Source organism: Myotis yumanensis, unplaced genomic scaffold (assembly GCF_028538775.1).
Source record: "Myotis yumanensis isolate MYYU_CA2020_CCGP unplaced genomic scaffold, mMyoYum1.0.hap1 SCAF_1, whole genome shotgun sequence".
Taxonomy (NCBI): domain Eukaryota; kingdom Metazoa; phylum Chordata; class Mammalia; order Chiroptera; family Vespertilionidae; genus Myotis; species Myotis yumanensis.
This window is the reverse complement of record NW_027223752.1, coordinates 16035000-16058768: the sequence shown is the minus strand read 5'-3', so window position 1 is coordinate 16058768 and position 23769 is coordinate 16035000. Positions and strand designations below refer to the sequence as shown.

The 23769-nt window shown below is 48.2% G+C and overlaps 1 protein-coding gene and 1 pseudogene across 2 annotated transcripts in view; both read right to left on the bottom strand.

The window, feature by feature from the left end:
- The window catches only part of LOC139010304 (legumain), a 33653-nt gene extending 12282 nt beyond the window's left edge, over positions 1-21371 (bottom strand). Inside the window, exons 1-2 of one of the 2 annotated variants that reach the window (XM_070414572.1) lie at positions 21261-21371; positions 9673-9838 (exon numbers count right to left, since the gene is read on the bottom strand). In XM_070414572.1, the coding sequence (XP_070270673.1) occupies positions 9673-9825 (153 nt within the window). In that variant the 5' untranslated portion in view covers positions 9826-9838; positions 21261-21371. Of the gene's footprint in view, positions 1-9672; positions 9839-21095; positions 21192-21260 lie in introns of those variants that run through there. The other variant, XM_070414579.1, reaches the window with a different exon arrangement.
- LOC139010297 (G-patch domain and KOW motifs-containing protein pseudogene) lies at positions 17320-20614 on the bottom strand (annotated as a pseudogene).
- Positions 21372-23769: the final 2398 nt, after the last annotated feature.

The following is a 23769-nucleotide window of genomic DNA, read 5'->3' as shown; positions in this document are numbered from 1 at the left end:
CTTTGGAACCTTGAGTTATAACTACAAAGATGTTACAGATATATCACCAAAAGTCTGGTCTATAAAAGAAAAAAATTTGATAAATTGCACATCATCAAAATGAAAAACCTGAGCACTTCAAAAGACACCATTAAGAAAATGAAAAGACAAACAACCCAGTAAGAGAAAATATTTGCAAAACACATTATCTAACAGGACTTGTCAGAATTTGCAAAGAATTCTTGTACCTCAATAAGATAATCAACCTAGAAAAAAAAAAAAGATTTGAGTAAAGATCTTAAGAAGATATACAACACACACACACCCAGGCCCGGTAGAGGCAGCCAAAAACATCGGATTATGTGGTAGCTCCACACAGGTAGCCCAAGGCTGGTTACAGGCAGCATCTGACACCAACCTGCACTGGAATCCCACCCAAGTGGACCCAGAACCAGCACAACCAGTGGTGGGCTTCAGACCACAACAGAAGTTGGCCCAACTAACCACACAGGCGGCACACCCAAAGGGAGGTCCTGGCAGGCTCCAGACCTTGCTGGAAACAACTCCACCTAGGGCGGCAGCCCTACACAGTGGCTCATAAAACGTGACTGAGGTCTGTCCTTATAGTCAGCCAGACGGACGGTTAACCCCACCCACGAATAGGCCAACAGCATTCAAGACTCAACTACAACAGGAGGGAGCACATAACCCACAAGAGACATTCCTGGGGCACGGAGCTCAGGTGATCTGGAAAATTGCGCCACTGAACCCCACAAGACACCTGGAACATAAAACCACCCTAACAAGTTTGAAAGTCATAGAAGACCTATCCAATACGCAGAGACAAACACACACACACACACATATAAAAACAGACAAAATGGGAGACAAAGAAACACGACCCAAATGAAAAAAAACAGGAGAAATCCCCAGAAAAAGAATTAAATGAAATGGAAGCAAACAAGATATCAGACGCAAAGTTCAAAACAATGGTTATAAGGATGCTCAAGGACTTAGGAGAAGAATGAGTGATCTCAGTGAGAACTTAAAGAGATAGTAAACATGAAGGACATAGAAACCATTAAAAAAAAGTCAGAAATAAAGAACACAATATCTGAAATGAGGAATAAGGAATGAACAGCAGGTTAGATGAAACAGAGGATTGAATCAGCAATTTAGAGGACAAGATAACAGAAAACACCTAAGCCAGCAAAAAAAAGAAAAAAATTTTAAAAATGAGGAAAGTCTAAGGAACAACATCAAGCGTAACAACATCATAGAAGTATTGGAAGAGAAAGAGAGCAAGGGATCAAGAATATGTTTGAAGAAATAATGGCTGAAAACGTCCCTAACCTGGTGAAGGAAAAAGACACACAAGTCCAGGAAGCCCAGTGAGTCTCAAACAAGATAAATCCAGAGGCCCACACCAAGACACATCATCATTAAAATGGCAAAGGTTAAAGATAAAGGGAGAATCTTAAGAGCAGCAAGAGGAAAACAGTTACTTATAAGGGAACTCCCATAAGGCTGTCAACTGATTTCCCAACAGAAACACCTTAGGCCAGAAGGGATTGGTGTGAAATAATCAAAATAATTTTATTAACAAATGTAACTCCAATAAATTCAATTTAAAAAAAGATCATGAATGTCTAATAAGCATACAAAAAGATCCCAATATCATTAATTATTAGGGAAATGCAAATTAAAACTACATTGTGCCCTTGCCAGTGTGGCTCAGTTGGTTGAAGAGGTTGTCCCATACACCAGAAGGTTGTGGGTTCGATTCCCAGTCAGGGACATGCCTAGGTTGTGGGTTCGATCCCTAGTCAGGGCTCTGTGCGGGAGGCAACTGATCAATGTATATCTCTGCCACATCAATGTTTTTTTCTCTCTCTCTTCCCCTCCACCCTTCTCTAAGATCAATTACAATCCTATCTAATAAAAGAGAAACATAGTAATTAGCAAAACAGCTGCTACCCTTCCCATTGGCTAATCAGGGAGATATGCAAATTAACTGCCAGCCAAGATGATGGCCGGCAGCCAGGCAGCTTGAAGCGAACAGGGAGGCTTGCTTGCTCCAGTGATGGCGGACTCCAACGTTCCCCGCCTGCCTTGCCGGCCTCTCAGCTGCAACTCTAAGCAACTATGTTGCAAATATAGAAGCTAAACAAAACCCCAGAAACCAGCTTTAGTTAGCCGGGCTTCAGCCAGCCGGACCGCAACATTGTATCAAATACAGAAGGTAAACAAAGGCCAGAAACAGGCTTTCAGCAGCCGAGGCCTCAGAGCTAAAGCTGGCCCAGAATAAAAAAAGAAAGAAAAAAAGGAGCGGTTGGAAGCTTCAGTCACCCGCCAGCCTGGAAACGGCCCTCAGCCCCTCAGCCAGACTGGCCAGGCACCCCACCCTGATCCAGGACACCCTTCAGGGCAAACCAGCAGGCTCCCACCCGTGCACCAGGCCTCTATCCTATATAGTAAAAGAGTAATATGCCTCCCGGCACTGGGATCAGCGTGACAGGGGGCAGCGCCCAAACCCCCTGATCGGCCCTGCTCTGTGGGTGACAGAGGGTGGCGCCCCAACCCCCCCATCGGCCCTACTCTGTGAGTGACGGGGGGAGCTCATCAACCCCCTGATGGGCCCTGCTCTGTGCGTGACAGGGGGGAGCTCCTCAACCCCCTGATGGGCCTGCTCTGTGTGTGACAGGGGGGAGCTCCTCAACCCCCTGATGGGCCCTGCTCTGTGCGTGACGGGGGGGAGCTCCCCAACCCCCTGATCCGCCCTGCTCTGTGTGTGACAGGGTACGGAGCCCCAACCCCCCTGATGGGCCCCGCTCTGTGCATGACATGGGGCAGCGCCCCAACCCCCTGATCCGCCCTGCTGTGTGTGTGGCAGGGGGTGGTGCCCCAACTCCCCTATTGGCCCTACTCTGTGAGTGACAGGGGGGAGCTCCTCAACCCCCTGATGGGCCCTGCTCTGTGCATGACAGGGGGGAGCTCCTCAACCCCCTGATCGGCCCTGCTCTGTGTGTGACAGGGTACGGAACCCCAACCCCCCTGATGGGCCCTGCTCTGTGCATGACAGGGGGCAACGCCCCAACCCCGATTGGCCCTGCTCTGTGCGTGACAAGGGTAGCACCACAACTTCCCTATCGACCCCGCCTTGAGTGTGACAGAGGGCGGTGCCCCAACCTCCCAATCGGCTCTACCCTGAGCTTGACTAGGGGTGGCATCGCAACCTCCCGATCTGCCCTGCTCTGTGCATGTCAGGGGGCGGCGCCCCAACTCCCCAATTGGCCCTGCTCTGAGCCTAACCAGGGGCTGCACCTAGGGATTGGGCCTGCCCTCTGCCACCCGGGAGCAGGCCTAAGCCAGCAAGTCATTATCTCCTGAGGGGTCCCAGACTGCAAGAGGGCACAGGATGGGCTGAGGGACCCCCCCCGCACCCGAGTGCACAAATTTTTGTGCACCGGGCCTCTAGTCCTATATAAAAGCCTAATATGCTAAGTGTCCGGTCATCCAGTCGTCCGTTCAACCAATCAAAGCATAATATGCTAATGATATGCTAAGGCCACACAACCACTTGCTATGACATGCACTAACCACAGGGGGCAGATGATCTGACCGGTAGGTTAGCTCGCTACTGGGGTCCAGCCAATCGAGCCCTCCCATGGTCTCTCCCTGGCTGGCTAACCTTCCCCATCCCTCCCTGGCCCTGATTCTGCACCGGTGGGGTGGCCTGTGCTCTCTCACAATCTGGGACCCCTCGGGGATGTCAGAGAGCCGGTTTCAGCCCTGATCCCGCAGGCCAGGCCAAGGGACCCCACTGGTGCATGAATTCGTGCACTGGGCCTCTAGAGTGTGTGTGTGTGTGTGTGTGTGTGTGTGTGTATGTACATATATGCCACAATGAGATACCACTTCACAGCTAGACAGACAAAACAAGTGTTAGAAAGTGGAGAAACTAGAACCTCCATTCATTGTTGAGGGAATGTAAAATGATGCAGCCACTTTGGAAAACAGTTTAATGGCATCTTAAAAAGTTAAACATAAATTTGCCATATGACCCAGCAAATCTACTCTACTGTATCTGCCCAAAAGAAACAAAAACATTAATCCACACCAATGTTCTTGGCAGTGTTGTTCATAACAGGCAAGAAATGGAAACAACCCCAGTGTCCAACAACTGGTACATGGACTGACAGAATGTGGTCTATCCATACGCTTTAACACTCGCTGGCAATGAAAACGAAGTCCTGACACACGCTTCAACACAGATAGACCTCACAAACAACACGCTAACAGAAGCCAGACACAAAAGACCACATGTTGTATAGCTCATTTACATGCAATGTACATAAGTGGCAAATCTGTGGAGACAGAAAATGGGTTAGTGGTAGCCGGGGGTAGGGACTGCCAATAGGTGTGAGGGGCCTTATTGGGAAGATGGAGATGTTCTAAAACTAATTTACAATGATGTTTGCACAACTTGGTAAATTTACTTAAAAAATCATGAGTGTGCACCGGGAATGGATGACTTACATGGGATACATGTGATATGTGAAACATGTTTCTATAGAGTTGTATCTTTAGAAAGGTTCCAATCCGCCGTGCCTGGTGCCAGCGTCCACTCCACACAGTGGTCTCAAAGGCACATCTCGATTCTCTCGTGGGTCCTTGGAGGAACCTGGTTGCCTCTAACTTGAACTCACAGGCGTTCTCTGTATGAGTCAAGTATCCACTGGCACGCAAAAGAAGTAAAAGTAGGGTGAAACCAAGTCAAAAAAACTCGGAAATGGTGAAGGCTACTTGACTCACTTCCCTTGATCATATCTGTCCTGTGTGAGTTTTTCCCCTTAAAAACGGAAGGGCCATATGAGGAAACCTTTGAGGGCAGGGCATTGAGTAAGACTTCACCCTCGGGACTACTGAGCAGAGATCGCCGCGGCTCAGCATGTTTCAGCGCTAGCGCCGGGAGTTCCGCTGGGCGTGCTAATGCATCCCGTGACTGCCGGCTGCACCCCCCCCCCCCCCCGCCTGCCGCTCTGCTCCTGCTGCCTCCAGGCCAACTGTCAGCTAAATGGACAACCTGCTTGGAACAAAGGCCAATACGGGTGGCACGCTCTGGCCTCAGTCACTGGGAAGGGGTCCACCTCCGAGCCAGGAAGGAGTTGGGACGGGTTCTCACGGTCTGCGCATCCCACAGGTGTACACCGAACATCACCTCCTGCCATTGCTCTGAGCACTGGCCCGGGTGTGGGCTTTGTGGGGTTGCCTCCCTGAGCCCACCACCACCTCACATCGTCCAGAGGGAACCAGAGGTTCAAAGGGAGATTGCGTAATATGCTCAAACTCATGCGGCAGGGAGCGGAGCGCAGGACAGATGCCTGAGGTCGGTGCAAGTCCAAAGCCCTCTCTCTTTCACGATGCTGCTCTGCCTCAGGCCGGGAAAGGACAGCCTCCTGTGCTAACTGCATTCCCCTGACTCAGTCCTGCCCTGCCCTCCTCCCTGGTCCCTTCCCGCCGTGCCCTCTTTAAAAGCCTGCTTCACTTTTTAAACGCAAAACTGCAACAACATGGATTAACCGCAAAAACATTATGCTAAGTGAAAAGCCAGACACAAAAGACTGCATATCATCTGATTTCATTTGTAAGAAGTGCCCAGAGAAGGCAAAACAATAGAGACAGAGCAGATCCATGGTTACCAGGGGCGGGGAAGAAACAGGGAGGACTGACTGCCAAGGGCACCAGGGAACTTTCTAGAATGATGGATGTGCCCTAAAACTGGGCTGTGGCGAGGCTTGCACCGCTAAAAACCACTTGGCTGTACAATGATCATCGGTGAATTGCGACTTGTACTAGGAAACGTATGCCTCAGTTAAGCTGCTTTTAAAGGGTGATAAGGGGACACATTTTTTAAACATAAAAGCAAAGGTGGTCTTCCAGACACATGGCTCTGCCACCTGACCCTCCATCGTCACATCTTCTTCCACCTCCCACAGGTACAAGCTCAAGACTTCCCCTATCCCTTGGGCCTCAGCTGGAACCCACACACCCACCTGCCTCCTTGGGGTCTCAGGACACTCTCTCTCACAGCCTTTCTGGGAGGAGGTGGGGGCCCCCTCCCTCCACTCCAACCACAAACTCCAGACCAGCAGAGGGGGGTAAGTGGGGCAGCATTCTCAGGGCTTCTCCTCCTGCCAACACACCACCAAACAGCTTTCTCCTTGGGAACCCACTGCCCTGCAAGGACCTCCACCCCCCCACCAACCCTCTTTCTTCTGGCTCTCCTCCCAACTCCTGATAACAATGAACTTCACCTTCAACCTACATCAACCACCACCCCCACTGCCATTCCCAGGCCTTAGATCTTCCTTCTCCACAGGCTCAAACCTCAGTCCCACTGCTCCCAGGCCCTAGTCTTTTCCCTTCACAAGCCTGTCGGAGGACGACTGTACAGCTGTCACCATGGGCTGCCTGCACTTCAGGACCTCTCCCTCTCACCTGCACCCATTGGAGGCTGGCTTAAGCCCCCACCACTGCGGGCATCCGCCAACCCCAGGCCTTCCCCTCCCCACACTGAGAATGTCACTCATGAATCCCAGCCAAAAATGGAAACCCAATTCCGTCAAGACAGAACACAGAAAAGCACTCAGCGATGACTTAATTGTGCCTGGTGTACAATTAAGAAATTTGTGATCATGAGTGCTGTGTTAATCCAAGGAAAATGTAAGCCTTTATAAAAATGTGTTTAAAAGTCTATGTAGGTTCTACAGGGAAAGTTCTTTCATATGCTTTTTTTTTTTAATACAAAGAGGAAGGGAGAGAGAGGGGAAGATAGAAACATCAATGACAAGAGAGAATAACTGATCAGCTGCCTCCTGCACACCCCACACTGAGGATCGAGCTCACAACCGGGCATGTGCCCCGACCTTCTGGTTCATAGGTCGATGCTCAACCACTGAGCCGTGCCGGCCGGGCTCAAATGCTTTTAATGATTAGCCTCCAGAGTCAAGAAAGCAAATGTTGGCAGCTGGCTGGGACGGTATCAGGCCAGCAGGGACAGGCTGAGGTCAGCAATGACTCAGCACATGTGTTTCCTCTCTGCTCGGCCTCTGTGGCCTCCGCACTGTCGTCCTCCCTCCTTCAGGAACAAATATTTCAGTCTGCGGCCACTTCTTCTGCCTTACTTCCCTTTATTTCAATAAGTATTTTACCCAGGGAAACTAGCAACATCTAAGAAGAAAAAAAAGGTTTTCTGGTTGCAAGGTTCATGGGATACCTACACTTAATAATGTTTAACCAATATTTTTTTAAATTGGTTGTATAAAAACCAGGGTGGCTGATGAATCAGCCTGTTCACTATCGGTGACCCGTACTGAATACCTCATCTTTCTACCTCGTGGGGAGGGGGAGGAGGAGGAGGAGGAGGAGGAGGAGGAGCCTGGGAGCCAAGCACTGCGGACTCGGGTTGCTCCTCTGGAAATGGGTCAGGCCCTGTTGTTAAGTATTAAAAGGAAAAAGGGTCATTTTGCTATAACAAATGTCCTATTCAGCTAGCATACAAATGTCATTCAATAATCATCAGTTTTAGAGCTCGCAAGAGCTTATCTAAACAACCCCCTACCCAACAGATAAGAAAACTGACACCCAGGTGCGGAGACACTGCCCAGCCATCAGGAACACAGATGAGAGGCCTGCGCTGGCCCATACAGCAGCCACTGACCACGCACAGCAATTAGCACTTCAAACGACTAGATTCCAATGACTTAGTACCAAATAAAAAATGTAAGGCATCTTGTTATCAATTTTTTATGTCGATTACAAGTAAAATAATAGTTTGGATATATTGAGTTAAATAAGAAGTTAATTTCACCTATTTTTTTTTTACTTTTTAAAACTGTAGCTACTAGAAAATTCACGACGACACATGTGGCTGTCCTACCAACAGTGCTGTTCCGGAGCTCATGGGCCTGGGTTTGAATCCAGGCTCTGCACTTGCCCTCTGACCACCACACTGGGTCAGGTGATGACCTTTTCCCTGCCTCAGCCCACTCCCTCGCAAAGAGGAAATAAGAACTGGAACGACAGCATATAACCCACAGCAGGCACTAAATGAGCTCACTGTGTGAAAGGCTCTAGGACAGTTCAGCACATACTGTGAGGGTCTATGCTTCCAGCTTCTGAGAATTACTAAATGAAATGGCTTTTAAATTACAACTGTATTTACTTACTTACTTACTTACTTATTTTTATTGATTTCAGAGAGGAAGGGAGAGGGAGAGAGAGAAGCGTCAATGATGAGAGAGAACCACTGACTGGCTGCCTTCTGCACGCCCCCGACTGGGGATTGAGCCCGAAACCCAGGCATGTGCCCTTGACTGGAATCAAACCCAGGAGCCTTCAGTCCACAGGCCAATGCTCTATCCATCGAGCCAAACCGGGTAGCGCTAAATTACAACTTTACTGAGATATAATTCACATATCATAAAAGTCAGGCTTTTACAATATACAACCCTGTGGTTTCTCGTATATTCACAAAGTCATGCAACCATAACCATTATCTAATTCTAGAATATTTTCATCATCCCAAAGGGAGATCCCATACCCATTAGCAGCCATTCCCCAATGTCACCTCCCTCCAGACCTTGGCAACCACTAAACGATATTGTCTCTGTAGATTTCCCTATTCTGGACATTTGATGTAAATGGGACCTTACAATACATGGTCCTGTGCAACTGGCTTCTTTTATTTAGCGTGTTCTTAAGGCCATCCGTGTTGAGGTATTGGTACCATATTCCTTTTCATGACCAATAACATCCCCTTGTGTGGACAGACCACATTGTTTATCCGTTCATCAGCGGATGGACACTTGGATTGTTTCTACATTCTGGCTATGATGAATAATACTGCTCTGATCATTCAAGTACAGGTTTTTGTGAGAACATAATGTGTTCCTTTCTCTTGGGTGCGTGCCTAGCAGTGGAATCGCTGGGTCATATGGTAACTCTCTGTTTAACCTTTTAAGGAACTGCCAGACTGTTTCCCAAAGTGGCCGCACCATCTTTTCGCTCTAACTCCTGCCAGGCTGATTTGTTGGAAATGCCAGGGAAGATGGGGAGAAGGGTGTGGAGAGCAGCAGGCAGAGGCCTGGAGGGCAAAGAGGCTTGTGAGGCTTCGGCCAGACCCCCGGGCTTCAGTCCTATCTGTACCTCAACTTCTGTGTGGTCTCGGGAAGGCACTTCCTCTTTCAGTCTCAGTTTCCTTTTCTATATCAGGAAGGTGATGACCAGTGGGTCTCAACTAGGGACACTTGGTGAAGACTGGGGTGGGTGATGCTCCTGGTTTCTGGTGGGTGGAGGCCCAGGATGCTGCTAAACGTGCTACAGGACAGACTCCCAAAGAATAACCTGGCCCCACATGTCAGCAGCTCCAGGGTTAAAAACCTCGGTTAGACTGAGGTGACGCCACAGGGGCCTTTTTGAGGAAATGCAAACTGCTTTCCAAAACACATGTCCCATTTTACAATCCCCCAGGAACATAAGGGTTCCCATTTCTCCCCAGCCTCGCTAACACGTCCCTTTGGCAGCCTGAAAAGAGTGTAAATGGCTTTTTAAAAGGTCTGCTCTTTTAAACATCCAGGGCTATTTACAGAATGCCCGTGCCATAAAGATAGAGATGAGCCATCTTCCTACCTGGTGCCTATAGTTATACCAGCCATTGGAGCCTGCGACGATGACCACCCAGTGCTTGCCTCCATCCTCGGGATCGTCCTCGGGAGTGGCCCCAGTTCCCAGGACCAAGCTGAGCAGCACGGCTACTTCCCAAATCATTCTGTGCCTTGGCATCGCGTGCAGAAACCTGGAAAGAGAAAAGCCAAGTCAAGCCAAAAAGGAAGGACAAGAACAGAAGAATATTGCTGGCCCCTAAGAAAGTACAGTGGGGCCTTGACTTACGAGTGTCCCGACTAACGAGTTTTTCGAGATACGAGTCGTCTCTCGGCCGATTTTTTGCTTTGAGTTGTGAGCTAAAATTCGGGTTACGAGCCAGCTTCAGATACCCCACCGCTAGTTGGCGCAGCGAACATCACAGTGAACGCCACAACATCAGCCCAGCATCACGTATCTCATTCCTTCACTGTTGATTTGACATACCAATAATTTTGAGTTACGAGCTCCGTCACGGAACGAATTAAACTTGTTAAGTCAAGGCCCCACTGTATCATAGTAGCTTTGGCCGGTTTGCTCAATGGTTAGTGTTGGCCCTCAAACTAAAGCAGGGGCCGCCAACCTTTCGGAACTCACGGACCACCAGTAGCCTGAGGACCACCGGTTGGCGACCTCTGGACTAAAGGGTCACAGATTCGATTCTGATTGACGGCATGAACCTCCATTGCAGGCTACATCCCCGGCCCTGGTCAGGACAAGGGTGAGGGGCAACCAGTCGATGTATGTGTCTCTCTCTCTGTCTCTCCCCGTCCCTTCCAGTCTCTCTAAAAATCAATGGAAAATATATCTTTGGGTGAAGATTAACCAAAAAAAGAGAGAGGAAGTATCACAGTAAGTGGGTCAAATGATAAGACCAGTTAGTCATCAGACAACATGCTGAAGATAAAAATGGTGACAGAGCAGAACTTTGTTTTTTAGCTCTGCTGCCCTTTCCCTAGATGAGGGGGCTTCCCCTATCTCCCAACCTTCACTACAAGTTCCAGTTATGAGTATAAACTAAAGAATATCAAGAAAGCTCTCTGAGCAACCTTTAAAGTTTTGGCACAACTTGGTATAGAGCAGATAAAGTTCATCAACAACATTCACTGCATTAGAAAAATGTCTAGCACATGCTTTGAACTGTTTGCAAGAAAAGAATATACATGTAATGGATGCATGGGGCAATGTGGAAGGCAAACTTAAAAACCTAACAGTAGTTATGACTGGTGGTAGGTAGAATTAAGGACGATTTTCCTTTTCATATTTGTCCTTTTTTATTACAGTTAATGTGTATTATATAATAAAGTTTGTCGAAGTTCAATACACATTCAATGTCAACACTGAGTAACTATTTGTTAGCTGGTGAGCAAGCAAACTGGGTAAGGAACAAACATTGGCAGCCCAACACGTAAACCCATTTACATGCATTCTGTACAACAGGCAGGGCAAGTATTTAATCCTTGTTTTAGAAAAGGGGGAGGTTGAAGCAAGAGAGAAGTAACCTGCCCGGATCCCCGGCCTGGCCCAGCCCAGGAGCCAGGCCTTCTGAATTCCTGGCCCAGCCTTCTGCTATGTGCTTCTGCATCTCAAGATTATTCTTTGTTGTTGTTGTTAATCCTCACTGGAGGATGTTTTTCCATTGTTTTTGTGTGTGTTTTTTTAAAGAGAGAATGAAGAGATGGGAAGAGACAGAGAAAAAGAGAGAAACATCGATGTGAGAGACACACATCAGTTGGTTGCCTCCCCACTGCCCTACCAGGGCCGGGGATCGAGCCCGCAACCGAGATACGTGCCCTTGAAAGAATCAAACAAGGATCCTCAGTGCGTGGTCTGATGCTCCATCCACTGAGCCAAACCGGCGAGGGTTCAAGGTTACTCTTAATGAAGCACCTGCCCAGTTTTATACTCTGTGGCCGAAACCTGAAATAACCTTTTAAAGCACAGAAGGAGGGACTAAGGCCAAGTCCTGGCCACCTGCACTCCTCACCTCAGACCCGGCCTGTGCCCTGAGTGTGCTGTTCTAAAATCAGCCTTCCTGTGACAGAAGCCAGGCCTGCCATTCTGAGATAAGAGAAAAAACAGTGACATGTAGGGACTCAGAGCAGAGAGTCTGTGAGGCTGACCTCTGCCTCCGATGCCATGGCATCGCTGACTCATTCATCGCCTGCTGGGCCAGTCTCCTGAACACCCACCCGTCAGACGAAGTGCTGGGTCCTGGGAGGGCAGTAGAGACAGGACAAGGCCTCTGTCCTCACAGAACATGCAGCCAGCTGAGATATGAACCACCTCTATGCCTAAGAAGTTCTGTGCCTAACCCAGGCCTAGAACTCAAAACAGTGGGTTTTCCCCCATTAGTGAAGAAACAGGAAGCGTGAGGCTGGTGAAAGTTTAAAAACCTAAGAAGGCCTCCAGCCTGTGCTTCTCCAATTGGACTGTCCATCCATACCTCCCGGGGGTCTTGTCAGGATGCAGATTCTGACTGGGTAGGCCTGGGGTAGGGCCCGAGCCTCAGCACTTCTGACCAGCTTCAGTGCCGTGCAGGACCCCTGGAGCTGGCCTCCTCATCACCCCTGGCCGGCGCCAGTCCACGTCTGCCCGGAAGCCCAGCATCCCGACACTGCCCTATCCCTCCGTGGTCCCCTCCCCAGAACTCCATCCCAATCTGTAAACTGAGTTGGTGCCAGATTCAGGTTTCTTTCGCTCCACTGCAGGGCCAGGGATGGATGGTCACTACAGTAGGGTGTCCCGGGTTTGTTTTAAAGATTATCTTTAAATGGTGAATGGAGTGGATCGGAGACATGGAAGCGTGGAACAGAGGGTGGAATCTCAGAGGGAAGGTGGGGGTGGATGGATGGGTGGGAGGTAATCAACCAAAGACCTTGTAGGTATATATGCATAACCCATGGACACAGACAGTGGGGTGGTGAGGGCAGGGACGGGGAGGGGCACTGGAGTGGGTTGATGACAGAAAAAAAGGGGACATATGTAATACTTTCAACAATAAAGATTAAAAAAAAAAAAAGATTATCCTTAAATGGCCAAGAGTTTTTGTCTGTTGGTTTTTGTTTTTAGTATGGCAGGTAGCAGATATCAAAGAACGGAGAGATGAGGGCATAGACAGGCGCAGAACCCCCAGCCTGTTCATGTGACCCTCGCACCGACGGAAGCTCTCCCAAGCCCGCTATACCTGCCCAGGGCTCACTGTGGGCCTCGGAGGGAACAACAGAAGGTACAATTATACAAACAAACAAAAAGAAGCATCGGTAAGGTCAGCCAAGAGAGAGCCAAGAAGCAAAAGCACACCCCTGCCCCCAGAGCTCCCCAGGAGCCCCCACAGGGAGGGGGGTGTGACAGTGGCTACTGAGGTGACTCACCCAGCAGCTCTTCGATTCTGAGCTCATACTTAATTGCAGGTTGCAACTAAGTCTCCCTGGGAAGCCTTCCCCAGGACAGGAGTTGGCAAATGCTTTCAATAAGAGGCTGGACAGCCAATAGTTCCAGCCTTGCGGGTCATGCCATCTCCTGCCACAACTATTCCACTCTCCCACTGTGTCACGAAAGCCACCAGAGACGTGGCTATTGTTGTAATAAAACCAGCGGCCCCTTTGGTCTGTCCTAGGGAGGGAGCAGGTGTCCTCTGCCCACATCACCGGTTGAGCATGGCTGGCTTTATCATCTTTCCTCCACAATCGTTAAGTGGCTCCCTGGTTTGCACACCAGTCTCTCTGAGTCTGGCTCATGTGACTTAATCCCGAGGAGGCTCATTCCTCTGGAGGCACTCCCTGGTGAGTGACTTCTTCCCTTCAGAGTTAGGGCCAAAAAGGATAAATAAAACACTGGAATCAAATGGTTGGCCTGACTGTGAACAATAGAATGAGCGCTGGCAGCTAAACTGCCTAAATTAGCAAATAAAGCAACAGCTACTGAAAGTACTGCCAGGTTATTTTTTGAGATTCAAGTTTTCCTTTCATCCTGCTACTAATATACTAGCAAGTTACTTCTCAGTGAGGGAAAGTGCCTTATAAACACACCGTGATACTTTTATAGCTAACATTTGGCGATGGTTCTCCTCTCTCATTTTCTTTCTTATAAACAGAATGTGGTTCCTTGAGCATAAGGGCAAGTTAAAAGCCTCACAGTATGACACTGATTGGAAAATGTCACTTTAGAAAGACACATGTACTAACACTATTTGGGGAAACATATAGGGGCCTGGGGTGAAGATGGAAAGTGAAAGTACTATAATCGTTCCATTACCCTCAGCCCCTCAGCAGTGAACACTTCTCAAAGCAGCCGGCCTCGGGCGGCAATTTCCTCCTGATCAGCAACATTCCTGACAAAGTCACAATCTTGCAGCAAAGTGAAAAAAGTCAGGAAGAAAGTGCAATGGTCCTTGCTAAACTAGCTCTTTGTGACTGCTGCTTTCAATCTTCCACCTAACCCTCCCCCCGCCCCCCAATCCATCCAACAAACAGGGCCCAGCCCACCAGGTGCTCACAGGCACCAAAGAGGGAACCAAAGGAACAAAACCCTTCTCGGAGCTGACATTCTAGTGGGAAGAGACGGACCATTGAAATACACAGGTGATGATGAGCGCCCAGGAGAAATCGAAGGCAGGAGAGGGAGTCCCAGTAGGAGTATTGTTTTCAAAGGGGGAAGATTTTATTAAGGAGATGCAGGAGCCCACCCTACAGCTAAACATAAACGTTCATCTACAGGGACTGTCTAGTTCAGTGGTTCTCAACCTTCCTAATGCCGAGACCCTTTAATACAGTTCCTCATGTTGTGGTGACCCCCAATTTCATTGTTACAAATTGAACATAATTAAAGCATAGTGATTAATCACAAAAACAATATGTAATTATATGTGTTTTCCGATGGTCTTAGGCAACCCCTGTGAAAGGGTCATTCGACCCCAAAGGGGTCACGACCCACAGGTTGAGAACCGCTGATCTACCGGGACTGTCTAGTTAAATCATTATGGTACATGCTTTATAAGGGGCTACCGTAAAGCCTTTAAAAAGATTAAGGCAGATCTCAATGTGCCAAGAGCGGAAAGATCTCCAAGGTGTACTGTTAGGGGATATGCGTTTAGTCTGCTCGACATCTGTGGGGAGAAAAGGAACAGACAATTGATATTCTAACCAGGGAGGAGGAGCAAGTCCCCCCAAGCACAGGCTGGGAGAGTGGGATACTGTGGCTGCCTGCTCTGAGCCGTGTAATGTGCAAGGCACTTCACACAAACCTCGCAGCAGCCGTGGGCCAATCTCACTACTCCCTTCAGACGCTGGAGAAAACTGAGGCTCAGAGGTAGAGAAACTTACTGGCAAGTGGCGCTGCTGGTAAATGATAAAGATCTGACTCCAAAGACTGCTTTTTCCACTACATCACCTGGCGTGTCATAAAAGTTGTTTATGTAAATGTCTGGGAGGCCCTGTAACCAAGATGGGGACACTACACCCCACACCTGGAGCCCAAGCACAGAGCGGGCCTCCGTGCTTCCCCCAGGAGGACACCCACCGTGCTCTTCACCCGGCTATTCTAAGGCACGCCTGGGCGATCAAAGACACCCTGATCCACACAAGGCTAAGGTCAACACACAAGCCTTTACGAAGGATTTCACAACCCTCCAGGGATGAAACCTCTGCTCTTAGCACTTGGTCCTGGGAATCTCTTCGGTTACCAGGCTACACTAGGTCAGTGATTCAACGGAAGGATTCTGCTTGACTTCTGGAGCCGACCATCAAGTGGGGTTCGATCCATTTGGGAGGTTTGGGGCAGAGTGCCCATTTGAGATAAATTATCACCAACAATATAAGAAATAAGGCCATGGTCACATGACCATCTATCTAGCAGAGTCAAGTTCAAACCCAGGTCTGACACCAAAGCCCACACCTTAACCACCATCGACTGGCTGTATCCTCTCACTGCCAGATGTGATTTGCTACTGGCTCTGGGTTAGAAACAGCGAACCATCAAAGCCAAGCTAGACAAGGACATCTGAAAAGAGCCTTCCTTCCAACCTGAAGGTCTTTGATCCTACTCTGCTCTCCAGAAGTTTACAATGAAATCACGGAAGTGGTACTCGCTGACAACATGCAAGAGACACAAGACCTCCCCTTGACCAAACTTGAATCAAGCTCCTCTCAGCCCTCTTCCCAGCTAAGCCTTGGCCTGCTGAGCCATTTCAGCAGAAACACTGTGAGAATCTCCCACCTTTGATAACTAATCAAGTTTCCTCTTAGTAATTTTCCTCCACTGACCCTTAAGTCCCAGCTGTCCTGTCTTCAGAGTTAAGCTCAGTTCTATACCAGAGTCTCTCTCCCCTAATGAAACAGCTGAAATATAGTAAAAACCCGTCTTGCTGTTTTTAACAAGTGTCCGATGCAATTTCTGTTTAACACAGGACTTATAACTACTAACTCAGGGGAGATCTGAGGGCCTCTCTGGTCCTTTATTATCCATCTATGAAATGAGATGGTAGAACTGAATTAGGCAGAGACTATTCAGATCCTTTTATTTCCTGTTTAAAGATTTGGGTTAAAATCCAACTAGATCTCATCTGAACTCTCAAATGAAAAAAGTATTTTGTTCAGGTTAATAATTTATTTTCCCTACAGGGAAAATTTCTGATCCAGGGGCAAATTAGATTCTATCAGAGCATGTCCTTCTAGGGCAGTGGTTCTCAACCTTCCTAATGCTGCGACCCTTTAAATACAGTTCCTCATGTTGTGACCCAACCATAAAATTATTTTCGTTGCTACTTCATAACTGTAATTTTGCTACTGTTATGAATCGTAATGTAAATATCTGATATGCAGGATGTATTTTCATTGTTACAAATTGAACATAATTAAAGCATAGTGATTAATCACAAAAACAATATGTAATTATATATGTGTTTTCCGATGGTCTTAGGCGAACCCTGTGAAAGGGTCGTTCGACCCCCAAAGGGGTCGCGACCCACAGGTTGAGAACCGCTGTTCTAGGGTATCTAATATCTAAAAATTCTACTGGAGTTTTTCTTACACCTCTATAAACTTTGGATAACAATGCAAATAATTCCTATCCAAAGACATTCAAATTAATTCTATCAAGTGGAGGATCGACTGACTTCTCCCACTGCAGAAATAAGCCAGTTTTGCCTCCATCTGCACATTCATTTCACTATTTTCTGACCTACAAGTTTCCTCATGAATGAGTTAAATATAATCTTTAACTCACTTGCTCATTTTTATATTTGTATGGAGTGATGGACTTTACCTTTTTCTTGATAAATTATATTTTAACATTACAAAGGCATAAGCAACTAATCGTACATCAGAATAGTAAAGAATTCATTTTTTTAATCCTCACCTAAGGATATGTTTGTATTGATTTTAAAGAGGGAGGAAGGAAGAAGGAGAGAGAAACATGGATATGAGAGCTTAAACACTGATCCGTTGCCTCCCATACCAGCACGCAAGGGACTGAACCTGCAATCTAGGCATGTGCCCTGCTCAGGAATTGAACCTGCAACCTTTTGATGTACAGGAAGACACTGACCAACTGAACCACCCAAATAGGGCAAAATTCATTTTTAAATCTAATGGTAAGAAAAATTTAGAAATCTAGCAAAGTAAGATTGGCCAATGGTTAAGGGTTTTTCAAAATTTTTATTTTCTCTGCTTATTTAACACTTGAATTTCCATTTTGAAACCTGGTATCATTGTAGTTTACAGTCTTTTCCCCAAATGACTTTTATAGCTACATATTAAGTTAAAATTTGTTCCAATTCATATTGCAAGAAATTGAAGGGTAGATACTGAACCTCAGAAATAAACAAAATATAACACAAAACATCTTATTACCTATCAAAGGCCATCAACAGCTAATATTTTGTAAATCTATTAAGTCTCTTTCCCCATAAAACAAACAAAACATTAAAGATGAAATTTTCCCCATGTGCTGTCCCATTCTCTCCACACCACAAGGTAACCATTATAGGAAGCTAGCATTTTCTTTCCAATCAATATATTATACTTTTAGAAAAATATATATCCACTTTATAAACAGTCCCCTACTAATGGACATTGAGTCTATTTCGATCTTTTTTTACCATTATAAATGTTCCCATAAACATCCTAATACTCTTCTTGTATACAAATGTCTGTTTCTCTAGGCTACTTTCTATAAGTAGAACCATTGAGTCTTAAGATATACCCATTTTGCTAGTAGCTATAGTGTTTGAAGGTTCACTTCCACTCGTAGTAAATCCTTTCTTCAAATACCTAACATTTCTTGATAGTACCAAACTTTATCATTTTTTTAAAATGGTTTTTATTTTATATTAATGCTGGTAAATACTAGGTTTGCTTCTAGCCTCTCTTCTGGTCTATTTTTTTCCATCCAGGGCTGCGTCCAGGGCTGCACGTGCAGGACGGAACAATGACCTCCCCACCTTCACAAAGACAGGCTTTTCACAGGACAGAACTGGGAACTGCCTGGGGAATGGAGTGAATCCATGGGTCAGTCTTCGTCTGAGTCACGGGGACCCACGTACTCGCAGACAGCATCATAGTGCAGCTCCACCAGCCGGTTCTCTCTCCGCAGGTGAACCACGGCCTGGCTCTGCTCTCTGTCCCAGCGCAGCAGATGGCCCACCCTTCCAGCCTGTGGCCCCAGCACCACCATCACTCGGCTGCCCTGGACCTTGGGGACAAGGGTCTCCAGCATGTCTTCCCTGACGCCTTCCAGGACCTGGCCTTCATCTGTCTGACATATACAAGTATCTGGACTGAAGACATCTTCAATTGTCATCTTGGTGTTATAATACTTGTGCAGTTTGTCCACGAACCGCACACGCAGGTCCCTGTGCAACCAGTGCTGCCTCCTGGAAGCTGCTTTCTCCCTCTTGGGTGTCAGCTCCTCTTGTCGGCCTGGAAGGTGTTTCCTCTTCCTCTCTTCCGCTCCCCGTTGGGCGGGGAGGTCTGGATCCTGGAAGGCCTTCCGGGACAAGGCTGTTCCCCCTGGAGAAGTTTTGCTCACCTGGCTGAGATCCAAGGAGTTCTTGTCAAATTCCTGCTGGGAAACAGTCCTGAGGAAGTACTCCTGCACAGTCACCATGCGTTTCTCCACGGCCAAACGAACAACGGCCTGAACATTGTCAGGATCGAGGCCTTCCACCTTACCATAGAGGCCTCGGTGAGGGCCAGCAAGCACCACCACAGCTCTTCCAGGTGCCAGTCCTTGAGGCTGGTCTTCCTTATCTTTCTTGTGTTCCTCATCTGGCCTCAGCAGGTGGAGGGGGCTGGTGGGGGCCAGGGCCTGGAGCTCAATCAGGCTGGTGCCTAGCCCTAACCTTTTAGGCCTCGGTGTGTTGATACGGGGCTTCACCACTTCACTGAAGGTGCGGCCGATGCCCTGGCCAGGTTTCCAGCCCATGCCCTGCAACATGGCCAGCCCATAGGCCTCCACAGGGACTGCCTCGTAATCTGCCTCTTTGGGTACTATCTCGGCCCAGGGTTTGCTGTCTGCCCCTTCCTCGCTGGGTATGCATCTGTTCTGGATCATGGAGATAGGGAGTATGGGGTCAACACCCTCATTCTCTTTCTCCCCCAGAGACTTCTCGGATTCCTCCACGAGCTCCTTCACAGCCTGGGACAGCACCCCACCCACCATGGCCTCAGCAGATGGGCCAGGAGCCTGGGTTGGTGGCAGTCTTCCAGGGCCATTTTGAATCAAAGGGACGACGGGTTCCCTGGGGGCTTCTGAGGGATTAACACTCTGCAATTTCCTTCCTTCCACAATCAAGAAACCCTTCTCTTTGGGAGCCGCACCCAGGCCATCTCCCGGGTCTGCCAGCCGTCTCCCGGCAGCCGTGCGAATGAAGCTGAACGAAATTGGGGCAGTGGAGGGTCCTGCCTGCCGAAAAGCACCCTCTTCAGCGTCTCCCATCTTGCTCCTCCTCAAACTTTATTATTTCTAATCTGATGGATAGAAAGTGATCTAAGTATGGGTTTAATTTGCATCTACTGGGTTACAAGAGTCCAGTATGTTTAATCATTCTGATCTCAACACCTTTGATACATGTGACCATTTCCCCACCATAAACTGGGATTCGATTACCATCTACAAAGCAACATCTGCAGTTTAAAAAAAAAAATGCTGGGCCTTTCCTTAACAGATAGTCATAGGTTGGAAAATTCCAGGAACAGAGTCCTCTTCAATACATTCTTACTGAACAATACTGGGTATGGTGTATTCCATCTCCATACCAATTCACAACTCTCCTCTTCTCTCCGCTCCCTTCCCACTGCCACTCTTTAAAACCCTCAGCAATTCTCCTGGGAATTACTGCAATGAGCTCCCGAGGGTAGTTGCTCACTGTCCAACGCTTTTCTACACAACAGGGTATCTAAGATACGCATCTACCGAATTCAGCTTTCAGAACAAAATCCAAATCTCTCAGAGCAGCACAGGAGGCCCTGCTAGATGTACTTCTCTCCTCTCATGGCTCAAGAAACCCACCGCCCACAGGAAACCCCTTGCTGCATCAGGCTCCAGGATTCCACCTCCCAAATCGGTGCTCTTTCCACGCCTTCCCCATGCTGCTTTCCAGGTGAAAACAAGTCTTCTCCATCCCAGCAGCTCCTGCGTCCTCCTCAAACTCCACCCAAGCACCCCTTCTCAGCAAAGTTCTACGCTTCCCGGGTTAGTGCTGCCCCTGTAACACTGGGTCGGTTCCCCTTTACCAAATAATCCCAGCTCGAAAAGCTCAGAAAGGCTCCACACCTGTTGGCTGACTAATGCAGCCTCACAGTAAAGAAAGTTGGGCTTCTCCAATCACTACATACCACAGGGAAAGTCTCAAACCGTGGACATTTCTGTTTCACCCATAAAAAGAAACCCCTGACACAAAGTTCCTTCTCCCAGCCCCCAGAATCTATAGTTCTCACCATGGAACCCGTGTAGGAGGTATAACCTCAATCCTGCTAGGGGCAGGGGACCAGGTCCGGCTAACTTTCAGTTCCGTGGTTGACGTGAATCTCCCTGCAATTCCCACCAGGTCAGGCCTCAGAGAACCAGAGCTTCCCGGGAGCTTTGGGCATTTTTGTTGTCCTTGGCAGCCCTTCCCCTGAGGCTACAGCGAACTGGCTGGGAACGGGTGCAATCCTCCACATTAAAAGCACCAGCAGCCTGCACTGTCCCTGGATGGCAAAGGTCCCGAGCCCCCGACCCTGCCCAGCCTTCGCGGGCTGCGGAACCTCAGCAAACGCCCTCTCCCCTCCCCCAGCCGGTCCCTCCCGGCTCTTGGAGGTGGAGCCTGGGCTCAGGCTGAGCACGCGCAACAGAGAGCCCACCACGCCCACGACGACCCCCCACCTCCACCCCCACCCACATCCCCACAGGATGGCGGGCTCAGAGCTCACGGGGTTTTCCCCAGGGATTCCTCGTTTCCAGAAATTCTCCTTCGCAGGGTGAGAAGCGATTACTCTGAAAGGGCCGGGGAGGGGGAGGAGGGGGTCTGAAAATCCTAGCCGGGAGGCACAGAGCCTCGGCAGACGCGCGGCCCTGGCCCCGGCCCCGGAAGTTACCGGCGGCGGCGGACCGCAGCGGCGACGGCGGTAGCAACAGCAGGACCGTGGGAACCTCTCGTGACGCGCAGCCTCAGACCAGCAGCTCCGGAGGTTCGCCTTGCAGTGATTGCAGTGCTGTGACCTCCGTCTCCTTTTTGAGGGCCGACTGCGCCACGCTGATAGGTGGAACTTCGGGGCGGGGCTTCAGGGAAAGCCAATGGGAGGTGGGGGCAAGGCCTGTGAGCTAGAGGGACGGGACTACAAGTCCCAGCATGCACCGGGCCTAAGTGCCCAGAGGTACAGGAGCTAGTGGAGGTGAGTGCCGGATAAGCTAGGATCTGAAGTCCCGGGATTTGGGGGAACCAGAGGCTTAGTGGTTCCAGACATGTCCTTCAAAGGATCAAAACTAGCACGCAGAGCATTTTAACCCGTTCCTCTTCTCTTCCCACAGAGAAAAGATGCTCCGGCCCAACATTACTCCATTATTTTCTTTCACTATAGTGCCCTTGCCGCAAACTTCTTCCTGTAAAAACCTCCCATTTTGTACAGCTCCTCAGAGAGCCCTTCTAGTTGCTGGATGGGATGTTTCTCCGGTCATGATTCGCTTTAAAAAGCCTACTAGTTCTTTACATCTAATCCGCTAATTTTTTTAAAAACATGTTATACGTCAATTGCAGTATTTGTTTAAAAACAAGTCCAGTTTGCTTTTCTCTCTCTCTCTCTTTAAAATCAATAGAAACATATCCTCAGGTGAGAATTGGGAAAAAAAATGGTAAATAGCTTCAAGTGCCCTACTCAGGGAGACAGATAGCAGAAATCCAATTAGTGCCATTTGCCAGCCACACCCAAGGACAGATGAAGTTAAGAGAATAAATCTCATTGTGGTATATCAGCATAAAGCTGACAAATATTCAATTGAGATCCTACCCTAAATGCCTTGCCTTTGAAACCCCTTAAAATGAAGGTTCCAGGGTATGCTTCTCCCTAGAGCAGCGGTTCTCAATCTGTGGGTCGCAGCCCCTTTGGGGGTCGCACGACCCTTTCACAGGGGTCGCCTAAGGCCATCGGAAAACACATATATAATTACATATTGTTTTTGTGATTAATCACTATGCTTTAATTATGTTCAATTTGTAACAATGAAATTGGGGGTCACCACAACATGAGGAACTGTATTAAAGGGTCGCAGCATTAGGAAGGTTGAGAACCACTGCCCTAGAGGATGCCCACACCTCCCCACTCCTCCTCTCCTTCCCCAAAGGCATGCATCTCCTGAACTCTAAGGGACCCCATGAGGCTTACAACCAGGACAGCAATGGGCAGTTCGTCCCAGGCAAACTCCCTGAACCTGTCCCCAAGGCCCTCAGAGGGAAGGCAGGGAAGGGTGTGCAGGTGGGAAGAGATCAATCAATGAACGTGTATGCATATATGCATAACCCACGGACACAGACAATAGGGTGGTGAAGGCCTGGGCTAGGAGGCGGGAGCCGGCAGGGAGAGGTCAATGGTGGGGAAAAGGAGATATACGTAATACTTTCAACAATAAAGATTTAAAAAATTAAAATATTATTTTATATTTCTAAAAATTAGCAACAATATTTGGGGAGAGTGTGGAAAAAAAATAGGTGAGGTTTCTCAACCTCAGCAATCCCGACATTTGGGGCCTGGTAATTCTTTGTTGTGTGTGAAAGGATGTCTCCACAGCGTGGATGAGAGGGGCCACATGCTGACCTGACAAGCTCAGGGGAGGCCTGCATGGCAGTCTTGCAAACTCAGAGACCTAAAGTAACCACAAAGGATGGTCTGAAATTAAACTTTCACTAAAAGCAATTATGGTGGGTAGATACATCCTAAGCCGGTATCTTCACTGACAAGGTCAACCTTTACCTTAACTGAGCCTATCTGTCTTTTTGCATCTATAATAACATACCCTTGAAATGTCTGGGTAACTTGTAATTTCCCTTTTTCTGGACCCCTTGGAGCACAACCTAATGTGCCTGGGCTCCAGGACAGATACCACAAATCCCTTCATTGTTATGTTAATTGTTCCTGCACCCACCTAGGTATGTGTCTATCATTTTACTTTTTATCCAATCCCAGGGGTTTCCCTGCTTTGCTTTCTCCCGCCTCTCTAGTCTATCACCAATGGATTTCATGTAACCCACCCATGCCCCTTTCCTTTGATTGCAATGCATAAATACAGATGTAACCTGCCATTCTCTGGAGCATTATCTCAATTCATTGAGGTTCTACGTCCTGGTATATGTTGACAGTTTGGCTCAAATAAACTCACAAAAATTCTTTACAGGTTTCAATGGGTGTTTTTCTTTCGTTAACCACAGATTGATCGGTGCCTGGGCAAGGGTCATTAGTCATCACAGCTGGTCCTGATGTCAGCTTGGCCTTGTTGCTTTTCTGGGCCTGGAGCTGAAACAACTCAGGCCTAGATATTATCTCTAGGGCTTACAATGCTTAACGGAGTGGTTGTGCAAGGGCTTGTATGAGGTTATTCTCGGACCGCCTTGTT